At 39.1% G+C, this 13,617-nt stretch overlaps 1 protein-coding gene across 1 annotated transcript in view; it reads right to left on the bottom strand.

Annotated features, from left to right (window-relative positions):
• Window positions 1-745: 745 nt before the first annotated feature.
• Window positions 746-13,617, bottom strand: part of LOC138356632 (integumentary mucin C.1-like) — a 58,226-nt gene continuing 45,354 nt past the window's right edge. The window contains exon 4 of the mRNA XM_069312822.1: window positions 746-924. Coding sequence (XP_069168923.1) covers window positions 746-924 — 179 coding nt within the window. The remainder of the gene's footprint in view (window positions 925-13,617) is intronic.

Here is a 13,617-nt window from a genome sequence, read left to right as displayed (position 1 = left end):
TTTTCTGCCAGGTCTCTTGATATTCCATAGTAGTCGCAGGATATGCAGTTCACCCCATACACAAGGCAGGATTCCTTATTACGATACACATCGTCGGTTAAATACCCCACACGAGTTTCAACTTACAAATTCATATTTTCAGAAGCAAAAGCATACAGTGAACTGATAAACAAGTAGCACTAATCAGTGAATAATCCCTGAATGAGGCATTATGAGAGCTTACATCTATTTCTAAGCGCGAATGTTACCATCTCATAATACATTTTATTTTTAAATCTACCGGCAATATTATTTGTTAAATTTAAACCCTGTAATGATTAGGGTTTTACCTATAAGAATGTTACTTTTTTAATGAAAGTAATTTTTAAAAAGGTTAAAACTATATTTCACATTACATATTTCCTGCAACTCTTCAGGTCTTTTACGATGCAGTACCCCAATATCATCTCCCCTCCTCCCCTTACACTGCATGATCCTTAATTACCTTGGGACCCCGCCCCCATGTAGGTTACTCACGCTGGATAAGATCACGTCATAACATGTTCTTACCCTCCTCCTGTGAGATGCTATGAGATATAAAGATTTGAAACTTGGGGAAGATTTATAATTAAGTTTTTTTGTGCATCGGTAACTACTTAAATGATAAATCTATTTAAAAAAAATTATTTAAAAACCCTATGCATCTTGCTAGCAGCGTTCTTCAAAACGAACAAACAAGATAACCACAGAACTGAAGGAAGCAGGACTATGGAGACCACCCAGGAGGGATTTGGTAGAGGAAGCGATCCATCATGTCACCAGGGAAACGCTCCTCCAATTTGAAGGCCGAGCGTATACACAGATTAATGATACGACAATTTTCGCATCCAGTAGCGTAGCCATTGCCGAAATCTTCATGCACGCTGCCTTCATGAAACTGAGCACCTGTAGACAAGATGTTCCATTAATTAATCTACTTCAGATGTTTTGATATCTTTGGGATAATGATGTATAGAGACCAGACCCTGCAGGCTCTCCTCACATAGGCGAACACAGTTCACACCAATTTGAAGTTTACGCTAGAACACGACCACTTGGCAAAGTCAATTAATTTTCTGGATACTACGGTCTACATAGATCGGACCGGTAGATGCCTTCAGACGAAGGCATACTACAAACCAAAAATCTACATACCTACCTAAGGTTTGACTCGAGTCACCCTCGAGTACTCTAAAAATCTTTATCATACTCGCTTGCCCTATTCTTAAAGAGGATAAACTGCACAGAATAAACCTTGGATCCCCAGCTGAAAAACCTGTGGGACATGTTCAGGAAAAGGGTGTTCCTCAAAGAGATTCTGCACACCTCCCAGGAAAAACTGCAAGGGAAGACAAGGACCCAACTCTTTGAACCACCTAGGCCGAGGACTGAGGACATGAAATGGATTATTCCCACCCTGTTTTTTCCAGGCCTAGCGAAACAATTCGAGAAGAAGATGTCGGTAGTCTGGTCCTGGTTAAGTGAGACCTACGAGGAACACCCCTCGTGGTAAAACTTTCCTAAGGATCCGCCCATGATCGCATGGAAACGAGGTAAATCCTTGAGAGACCATCTAGTTAGGGCGGGCCCCCGACCGTTGGCCTAGCCAAGGTGAACCAGAAAATAAGTGAGGATTAGAGATACAACCAAACTAACCTAACCTGACACAGGAGAGCAACATCATCGTCCTGTAGTTTCAGAGTCTGAGGAAAGGTTAGAAGGGACCTACATTACACCCACAATTAACACCTTAGTTATATAGGCTAGAATAGGTTAGGGACGGTATGATAAATTTCAATAAATAGATGCATATATATATGGTGATATTTAGCACCTGATATTGGAGTATATATAATATCTCACCCACAACCTGGGTTCTCTGTATCATAGAAGAAACATGTACTAAGAAGTTCTACACCAAGAACAGCATAAAATGTGAACGAATACGATTAGATACTTTTATTAACTGGACTGTTTAATGACTGAACTCTCTATCTTTAGTGCAGGATGGATTCTATTATCTCCGAGTAACTGATTACTGCTGCTGTGCCTTTTGTAATTATTTGATAGAAGCGTGCGTTGAGGGGGGAACGCTCCTCGCACCAGACACCCTCACCATTTTGTCCTATTATTATTGGCTCCAAGTGGGAAAACGTTCCCTTAGAAATTAGCGAAATCGTGCTTGAATGTGGAATATTCTTGTTCTCGCCCGATTTACGTGATGCTAAAGGTACTAGTATTTTTTAAACTATTCAATGAAATATTAGTATAATTGTGTGCAGATGATATATTCTATCATCAATTATATAGACTTTCTGCCGGCGCCATTGCTAGCTGGCTGGACACGGATTTGTTCCCGGGAAACTTACAATTCTGAGCACTCATCAGTTCGAATTATCGTGGTCTTGTGAGGAAGAATACACCAATACTGCAAGACCCAGAGAATATCTTGTTTGGAAGGAAACAATACCAATTTCAGCTACAATTGATGGACAAAGTTGTTGACTATCTGCTGTCCAGCTGACTGGTATTCTGCACAACCCAGTACGCAGGCGACCCAAACTCTCGTACCACACTCGTCGCCCATAACCATTTTTTTTAGGACTATCACTGACCAGGTCACAGTCCTACCTTGAAGGGCATCGCCACAAGGGGCCACCTTAGAAGGTGTAGTGAGCATTTTCAGGGACAGGTAGACCAAACAGCTCAATTAGGTGTTAGATATCTCTGATTCCACCTGGATGAATAATTTTACGACCTCCGTTGCAGGGGAATGAATTTCTCCAGGTCTTGTTAGAAATTTCCGACATTTTATTACTAACCCCTAGTACGACAGGAGGTAATTCTTGTACTAGGCATTATAATTTACTAACACTATTAACCAGTAGTATATTCACATTCAAATTAGAGAACTGAGGCGTAGAATGCCACATCACTTCTAGCAATCATGCCCATGGTGTTGCGTCAGTCACCCGGCTAGAGGGAATAAGTTCCACATATTAATGGATCGAATTGAATCCAGTTTCATTAAGGATAATCTATTAGTAATAGATTTACTTTCATTTCATAATATGTGGTAGTTTACTGGAAATAATTTGCACAGTCTCTATCAGTTTTAGGGCGGGAAATGGGTTTTAGGGCGGGAAACGCTGGCGGGTGGCACCGGCTCCGACACTGCTGCTGAAAATTCGTGTTAATTTCGTCTCCACTCAACGTTGCATGGCCTAACTGCTGCCCAGCATGAATTAAGTGCATGGAGACTTAATATGCCATAACTCACAGTGAACCTCAACAGTAATCAACCAAAATTAACCAATTTTCGCCTGCCTTTCTACGACCCTTCTGCCAAGTGTTCCCTATACGCCCATCCCTACTATAATTCACCAAGTATCTACCTTTAGAAACACTACCAAGAATCTATCGCTGAAAACATGCCCAAACATAACAACAAGCAAGGTAGGGGTGCCTCTCGCTCTGGATCCATTACTCCTAGAGATCTGAATAGAACACTGGCAACGCTGCAACCCTCGCCGATGTTGGTAAACACAGCATCCGCTCCCCCTCCTCACCCCCCCCCCCCCCCCCATCAACTCACCTCGAATCTCTAGCTGTAGAATTCATTTAATCTATGGCTCCCTGTCTAAACTTCAAACCTCTCAGAAGTAACCCATGGCTTCAGAAACTGCACAACCTTGTGCAAATGCAATCTGAAGCTATTTCGGCCCTCCAAACCACAGTCACCCGACAACAACAAACCATAGACCGTCTCCTTGAATCGTCGACGAACAACAACCAAGAAATTCTCAACTTACAAACTGTTGCAAATGGTGCAATGGATCAAATACATAAGATTCAGGCCGAGGAAACCCTCTCAGCTCAAAGTGACCTCCTTCAAAAGCTGGAAAAACAGATCAATCTCCTTCAGATTCACCAGGCGGCTTCCGAAGATGACCAAGAGCAACAACAACTTCATGACTCCCTGATAATTAGCTCTACTGATCTACCTGATGAACAACAAGGTGAGAATTGTTGTAACATAGCCCACACCCTAATTAATTCAAAGATCAGAGTCAATGTTGAAATCAAATCAGCTATCAGGATCGATAAAAACAATCCCCGTAGCAGCAGGAGAATGCTCATCAAACTTGCAAATCCCTCTGCGAAGTTTGACCTCATACAATCAGCTGCTAAGTATAAAACCAACCTCTATATAAATGAGTGTCTTACAAAGCAGCGTGGATCCCTCCTCTACAGGCTGCGTCAAATTCGCAAACAAAACCCTGGTCTTATCAAGCAGTGCTACACTAGGAATGGAACGATTTTTGCGAAGAAGGAAAGTGCAGGAAAAAGATATGAAATAAAATGTGACCAACAACTACTGGCCTTCCTGAGTGATTGTGGTATATCTGAAAACCTGAACCCGACCAATGCCAATACTTAAAATAACTCTTTCAGTGCCTGAGCCTAACCTAACTTAATCTAACTTTGTCTAAGGTGCTGTCTCTGCCTTACCATTTTCCTAATGTTCTCTCATTCATATAATTTCCTAAATAATCCATCAAGTCTCCATGCACTTATGCAAGCATCTACCTCAGTTTCATTGTAAAATTTTACTCTTAAATCTAATCTTACCCTATTCCATTTAAATTGTAAATTTAATTGTATTGATCTATGTCATTTATTGAAATAAATTATTGATCTCATTTTGTTCTTTTAATTAAGTTCATTCTAATTATAGGTTAAAACTAAGCTAATTAAAATTTATTATCTTTAAGATTATTTTACTTTACAATTATCATTTATCAAATTTTTTTTTATATATTCATCTTGACAGTCTCTACTGATTTTTTTGTTCTCTCCACCAAATTTGTGTATCCTCCATGGCTATCTAGTGACCTTTATTCTACCTCTAATTGTTTCAATTCTTTTGTTTACTTGCATTTATTGTTGTGTTTTGCCATAATTATTCTCTAATTTTAGCAGACTCAATACTTTGTAAGCTCTTATTGTATTGTTATATTATTATATTGCTGTGTTTTCCTATAATAACTTTCTATTTTACAGCAGATTTAGTTTTCATCTGTTCCTGAAATTGCTTATCTTATTGTATCGTGACATTATCTTATCTATATGCTTACTGATATTGATCCAGATCGAAATCTTCTGTCCCATATCCACACAAATCAGCACACTGATCATCATTATTGCAGGTATTACACAGCAAATCTTGCAAAAAACAAACTCCTAAATAGCACCTGCTTATCAGTTTACAACCAAAATGTTAGGTCACTTGGTAAATATTTTGATGATATAAATGCACTTCTTACAGCACTAGGTACTAAATTATCTTTCATCATTTAAACAGAAACTTGGCTAAGTAATGACTATACCCAACTCTACAATTTAGCTGGTTATAAAGCCATTCATAACTGCAGGCCTAATAAAAAAGGTGGCGGTACATCAATATATTACAAAGATACCTTCACTTGCAATAGTGTCATTAGTGATAGAGACGACTATTGTGAATATACCTTTGCCAAGTTCTCCAGTAAATCCCTTAAATCCTCCCTGACTATCGGTGCCATCTATAGATTTCCTAATACCAACATAGCTTTATTCTCTGACAATGTAAGGAATCTTGTCATAAATAACAATCTCAACAAAAATCACATCATTCTGGGAGGTGATTTCAATATTGACCTGGGTCTTCAAAACAACCCTCAAGTTGACTATTTCCGTAACAACATGCACTCCTGTATGCTAATCCCCACAATCACCAAGCCCACCCGAGTCACTCAAACATCTGCCACTACCCTGGATCACCTATGGACTAATATAACAGCTCCCCTTACATCTGGGGTAATTTATGACAGAACAACTGACCACTATCCTACTTTCCTCATAGCAAACATTGACACATCACCACCAGAAACCAAAAAACTTTCATTCAGGCTACATAGTGAATCAGCTTTAGGCAATCTCTCTAATGCACTCCACAATATTAACTGGGAATCTGAATTTAATAATTCACAGGATATAAACTCATCAACTAACCTCTTTCTCTCCAAAACTCTAAGCCTCTACAACACTCACTGTCCCCTCCTTACCAAACAAGTAACTGATAAAAGAAAAAATAACCCGTGGCTCACAAGTGGCATAATCAAATCAATCAACAAAAAACATGAATACGAAAAGAAATTTAGGAGTGGCCTAGTTTCAATGGAAGTAGTCAAAAGGTACTCGTCAGTGCTTACCAGTATCATAAGAAAAGCAAAACTTTCATATTATGAGACTAGATTCAGAGAAGCAAAAGGCAACATGAAAAGCACATGGAATACCATCTCTAACATCCTGGGAACTAAACAACACTCCCACAACCAGATAACACTCTCTAAGGATGGCCTTACACTGTCATCTGACTTAGAAATGGCGAATGAATTTAATAGCTTCTTTTCATCAATTGGTGCTAACCTTGCAAGTAAAATCCCACAGACTCAGACACATATCAACACATATCTCTCAGGCAGCTATCCAAACTCTCTTCTCCTCTCACCAGTCAGCCCGTCAGATGTTGTGTCCATCATACACTCACTAAAAACCAAAGCTGGGAACATCAGTGAAATCCCATCCATTGTATACAAGAGCGCCTCCCATGCCCTTGCGCCACCTATAGCTCTGCTGTTCAACAAATCCCTTGAGTGTCATACCTTCCCTGATATCCTTAAAAACGCAAGAGTAACGCCAGTTCATAAAGGAGGTAATCCGTCAGACAGAAACAACTATAGACCAATATCGAACCTACCCATACTATCAAAAATATTTGAAACAATTATCTACAAACAGCTCTATTCCTATCTCGTAAAATTCGACATTCTTAGCCCCTGTCAGTTTGGATTCCGCTCTCAAAAGAGTACCAACGATGCAATTATTAGTCTCCTTGATATAATTTACTCAGCTCTTGACAAAAATGAGTTTCCAATTGGACTCTTCATTGACCTGAGAAAGGTCTTTGATACTGTTAATCACGATTACCTCTTAAGTAAACTCCATCATTTTGGAATCCGAGGCCATGCACTGGACTATATCCAATCCTATCTTAGTGATAGACACCAATGTGTAGCCATCAATAATATAATCTCTCCCATTCTACCAATAACTGTTGGAGTGCCACAGGGCAGCATCTTGGGACCTCTTCTTTTTCTTATATACATTAATGATCTGCCTAATGTCTCTAACATTCTGAAACCTATTTTGTTTGCTGATGATACTACCCTCATCTACTCCAACCCCAACCCACATACACTAAATGGTGTTGTTAATAATGAACTAAAAAAAGTCCACTTATGGATGTCAACCAACAAACTAACACTTAACATAGAAAAGACCTACTACATTCTATTTGGAAGCAAATCTACAAATGCAATTCAGCTTCAGATTGACAATGTAAACATTAGCAATAAAAATGATGGAAAGTTTCTTGGCATATTCCTAGACAAGAGACTCAACTTCAGTACCCACATACAACACATAACTAAGAAAGTCTCTAAAACAGTTGGTATACTCTCCAAAATCAGATATTATGTTCCTAACTCTGCTCTCATCTCTCTATATTATGCAGTAATCTATCCCTATCTCAACTATGGTATCTGTGCATGGGGTTCAACCACTGCAAACCACCTCAAGTCCATCATCACCCAGCAAAAATCTGCTATCAGAATAATATCAAATTCTGCTTTCAGACAACACTCAGCCCCCTTGTTTAACTCCCTAAACATGCTCAACATAATCTCACTCCACAAATTCTCTTGTGTCAACTACATTTACAAAACCCTGTTCTTAAATGCAAATCCTTGTCTGAAACTCTTCTTGGAAAGATGTAATAGGACCCATTATCACCACACCAGAAATAAATATCTCTTTGATATCCCCAGAGTTAAACTTAATCTGTGTAAACACTCTATGCAAATAAAGGGACCCAGTTTATGGAACTCACTCCCTACTGAATTGAAAAGCTGTCCAACTTTTACATCATTCAAAATCAATACTAAAAAGTACCTAATTTCATCTTCATAGTTTTTCACTTTTTGCCTTAAAATTGCACTGTATCAATTGCTACCCAATCTCCCAACCTTTATGTTCCTAATTTGAACATCTTTACCATTGTGATCATTGCTGTTTTCTTATATGTGCTGCCAATCTGTTGTATGGTGTTTATAAATCTTGTTCATCTGTATCTTTTGCTACCCATGTCGGAAAATCCGACACCATTTAATAATCATACAGATAATAGCTGTATTGTATAAACAAGTTACCCATAGAAAACGTAACTTGTAGTGGAATTACCGTCTATAGAAAACGGGATATCATCACCACATACTATTATAATTCACCAGCTATTTTGCTGGGAATTATTCTTAAATACATTAGTCTTTGGACTTTACCATCATAAAAACATCTTATATAAATTAACTTAATTATCAATATTAAAGTAGAGTAAATGTGACCCTTCTATCACTTTCTGAAATCTAGACAAAGTAGGCCAGGCGTGAGTGAGGAAGGAGGGCAGCCATTGTTGTGTCACCTCCGAGACGTGTGGAGCAAATTCGGCTCCTATCATTCTGGACAATGTCGGCCAGTAACGTCAATAGTATGGAGTGTTAAACAACCATTGTTATACGAGACCAGAGGCTCACACGGGAGCAAATTCGGCTCCTGTTAATTTTACTTGGACGTAGTGTTATGGATACCAAAGGTGTACCATCTGTCAACACGCTGTCAACAAATCAAGTTAAGTGTTCTTTCCGAAACCCATTATTTATCATTAGTGGCCATTAATGTCATTATATAGGGTGACCCAGTTAGATCACATGGAAGCCTCAAACTAAAGCTAGCGCACTTTTGACAGGTCAAGACGAGGATGCAAGATTTGTGCACCAGTTACTGGGTGATATGGAAGCTACCTCAAAGAGGATAATTTGGTGTCTACACCCTAGTTATACCTGGTGGACTAACCTGCTGTACTATAAGATAAGGAACCTCATCAATGTATGTAGCTATTACTGTAGTTTGATTGGCTGCATATATATTAATATAATAAACCCCCCTAATGTGTAGAGGATCGATTTGTGAGATTAAGAGATTATTGCAGAAATACAGTCCACTTATCATTATACAAATTGCTATCGAAGTATATAAATTAACGTAAATATAAATTCATATAAATTAAATAAATATAAATCTCACAGGTCGGTTCCCACATTATTTGGTCCTTCGAAACCGAATTATTTGGACCTTCGGAACCGGAATATTCGGTCCTTTGAACCCACATTTGGTCATCTTAGTACCGGATGAACCAGTTAACCAGTGGATTCATTAAATATACTAGTGCAGTGTTATTTAAACAAAGCCAGTCAAAGACAGCGGCGAAGCCTCGTGGGAGCTCAGGAGCCTCCCTCAGCCCAGATCAGCTTCGTCAGCGGTTTCATGCACACCCACAGATATTGGTGGCGTGTTATTCTGTGAAATGACAGCGCTAATATAGAAGCCATCCAAATTAGTGACTGTGTCTTCGCGTGATTGTTCACGGATTTCGTGGTGTTACATTTCGCGAGAGATTATCTACGAATTTTGTGGAGTTTATTTCGCGAGGTCACTAATAATATTTAATACTTCTAGATAATATTAGAAGTTTCATAGAGGCTAATTAAGAGGCTATTATCAATAATTGTGTATATTATTTCTCCAAAATAGAGAATTATTTAATATATATTGCACTAGTGATCACAGTGTATTTACTAATTGCCAACCCACAACAGGGTAGGATATGACTAGTTGAACTATTATCGTTCATCCTAGTCCCATTATTACCATAGTCAGTTGTACTATATTCAACAACCTAACACCATTAATGAATGGTGCAGACCCTATTTTGGGTGTAATTTTTATCAACTCGAGTTGAGTTGTATATATAATAATTTACTTATGATCATTACACCTTTGAGTGATTAATTAGTGTCTCTACCATCCTAGGGTGATATAGAAGAGCTAACCTAAAGGTACTTCCAGTGACACTGGTTTATCACTCAAATCATTAGTGTGTATGATTGTATACATATAATGTGTATTAATTTTAAGTGCTAACCTCTAGTAGAGGTAGGATTATTGCCTAGTGAGTTCAGAATTTACCCTAGGCTACCATCAGTGCTTGTTCAGTATTATGAGCAGCCCAAGTACAAGCCCCACAAGGCTTCACCAACTAGCCAGTATGGATAATGCAGGGAGAATGAAAAGAACCCTTGCAGGTCTTAAAGGCCACTTAACAAGACAGATCAAGAAATGTGAAGATTTGTCACAACAATCAACAGTTGATTATGCTGACCTGGAAAGCTATTATCAAGCAGCTGCAGGTAAATTTGAGCAAATCAAATGTCAAATAGCAACATATGTGGCTGAACTTGCCAATACCAATTTATCAGAAACAGAAATAGACGACATTATGGTTGATCTTGCGAATTTTGAAGATCACACTCAGGCCACGTTACAGCCTTATGCCAAATTAATTGCCCAGAACAAGGCAACAGCAACAACAACAACAGTTGCATCTAATACGAGTCAAGCAGAAGCTCGACTCCCTCCAATTAATTTACCCACTTTCTCAGGAAAAGATGAGGAAGATTGGGATGAATTTTGGAACAAATTCGTTGACCTTGTAGACTCAAAACAATCTTTACCAAAGAGTAGTAAATTCTCTTATTTGCAAGGTCAATTATCAGGTGAGGCTAAAACAGTAGTATCCCATCTGAGATTAACTAATGACGGCTATGATCTGGCAGTAAAACTCCTCAAGGATAATTATGCTGATCCAGAAGTAAGAACATCACATTTAGTTCATGAGCTGTTGCATTTACCCCCACCGGAGGCTTCAGCTGATTCACTCCAAGTCTTCAAGCTGGAGGTAGAATCATTGATCAATGCCCTCAGCCTGACAGCAGATACAAACGGGGCTGAGTGGGTCTTGAAAATAATTGTCCAGGAGAAAATACCTAGGGACATATTGAGACAAATAAGTGCTCATTACAATAAAAGCATCTTATCCATGAATGAAATATCTGAAGGTTTAAAGTCAGTAGTTCATCAATTACGAACACATGACAAATTAAAACCACCAAGTAAACCCTCAGAAACCAATAATAGTAAATTACAGAGTACCAAAGGTACTCCAAATCAATCTAGACAATATAATTCAACACCAAAGTGGAACAGTAGCAGTGTGGGCGTATATGCAGTGGGACCCTCCAAGCCTATAGTTACTGTGTCACCCAAGAACATGACACCAAAGGGTACAGGAAGCTATGGAACATGTTTGTTCTGCAATGAGAAACATTCAATGTACCACTGCCCTAATTTTCCTGATAGTAACGCCCGTGTTGAGCGACTCAAAGATTTGCAACATTGCACGAGGTGCCTCAGGAAACATAACATCAAGGACTGTGATACCCAATTACACACCTGTAATAGGTGTAACAAAGGTCAACACCATGCAGCATTGTGCAGAGACACCAAAACAACGTCTCCAAACCCCAAGGTGGAAGATAGCATTCCCACCACAGTACAGTACTGCAAGGTGCAACCAACAAAGAGTGTCCAATCGGCAAAGTCTAAAGGTAATACGACTTTGCCTACTGCCCAAATTACCATCCTGAATAAGAGGGCCAAGGTCCATACCCGTGGGTTGTTTGACCAAGGATCCCAAAGAACATACATCACTAAAAGGTTGGCAGATGAATTACAATTAAGGCCTGTAGCCCAGATGTCATTCAACATCTCAGGGTTTGTAACAGATGCAGGACCTCAAGTCTGCCAGGTGGTACAACCATCAGTACGCTTAGGCAGGTACGTCTGTCGAGTACAAGCCATTGTGGTGGACAAAATACCAGTAGACCTACAAGTTCAAGGTCTGAGAGCAACAGCCAAATTCCTGAGAAATAGAGGAATAAAATTGGCAGATAATATTAAGTCTGATCACCTCACCGACTTCGGTCTCCTTGTAGGGACAGACTATTGTCATAGATTCATTGGTAGCCCTACTAAATATCAGGGTATAACCATGTTAAACTCTGCAGGAGGTAAATTACTCTCAGGCCCAGTATCAAGCCTGAGGAGACCTAAGCCTGCAGATAAACAATACCAATAGAAATCTAAATTTGTCAGCTGATTATATTTCTCCAGTAGCATTATACTAAGGAGATTACAGCTGACTATACCAACAGAGGTTGATGTTAGTATCATCATTTAAAGCTGGAGATGAGTTCATGAGGCCTCAGTGGCAAATCAGTGAACAGTAGCCTAAAACAGCTACAAGTCACTGCGACCAATGTCACTGAACCCACTGCAGTCTCAGAACCATACTTTACTTTAATGATGAGCTATTCAATCTTCTGAATCAATTAACTAAATTAAACCCCAATAAATCTGATGACTGATTTGATACATTTATTATTTAATCAAGATGTATTCCATGGGCCTCAGTGTTTATATATCAGTGACCAGTTACCTGAAGAAACTTCAAGTTATATCTAATGTCACTGATCTCACTGCAGTCCCTGAATCATACTTGACTGTAGTACTTGATCACATCCAGTCTTCTGGGTTAAATAATATGTAATAAGGCTTGAATATTAGCCTTTCAAGAGTTGACAGGGAAATGAAATCGCATTAGACTTCTAACCCCTACAACTCTAGTACGGGACATCCGTCCTGTACGAACAGACACACAAATGTGTGATTACTAACTACTAACATCAAATTAATGTAATAATTCGATGGAGGAGTATCGGTGTTCGTCTGTTCTAATTAGGACTTCGACCCGTGAGCAGCCCCCTGGGGAATTATGTCGGAAAATCCGACACCATTTAATAATCATACAGATAATAGCTGTATTGTATAAACAAGTTACCCATAGAAAACGTAACTTGTAGTGGAATTACCGTCTATAGAAAACGGGATATCATCACCACATACTATTATAATTCACCAGCTATTTTGCTGGGAATTATTCTTAAATACATTAGTCTTTGGACTTTACCATCATAAAAACATCTTATATAAATTAACTTAATTATCAATATTAAAGTAGAGTAAATGTGACCCTTCTATCACTTTCTGAAATCTAGACAAAGTAGGCCAGGCGTGAGTGAGGAAGGAGGGCAGCCATTGTTGTGTCACCTCCGAGACGTGTGGAGCAAATTCGGCTCCTATCATTCTGGACAATGTCGGCCAGTAACGTCAATAGTATGGAGTGTTAAACAACCATTGTTATACGAGACCAGAGGCTCACACGGGAGCAAATTCGGCTCCTGTTAATTTTACTTGGACGTAGTGTTATGGATACCAAAGGTGTACCATCTGTCAACACGCTGTCAACAAATCAAGTTAAGTGTTCTTTCCGAAACCCATTATTTATCATTAGTGGCCATTAATGTCATTATATAGGGTGACCCGGTTAGATCACATGGAAGCCTCAAACTAAAGCTAGCGCACTTTTGACAGGTCAAGACGAGGATGCAAGATTTGTGCACCAGTTACTGGGTGATATGGAAG

This window comes from Procambarus clarkii, chromosome 73 (assembly GCF_040958095.1).
Source record: "Procambarus clarkii isolate CNS0578487 chromosome 73, FALCON_Pclarkii_2.0, whole genome shotgun sequence".
Taxonomy (NCBI): Eukaryota; Metazoa; Arthropoda; class Malacostraca; order Decapoda; family Cambaridae; genus Procambarus; species Procambarus clarkii.
The sequence above is the reverse complement of the archived record's forward strand: the minus strand, read 5'-3'. Positions and strand labels throughout refer to the sequence as shown.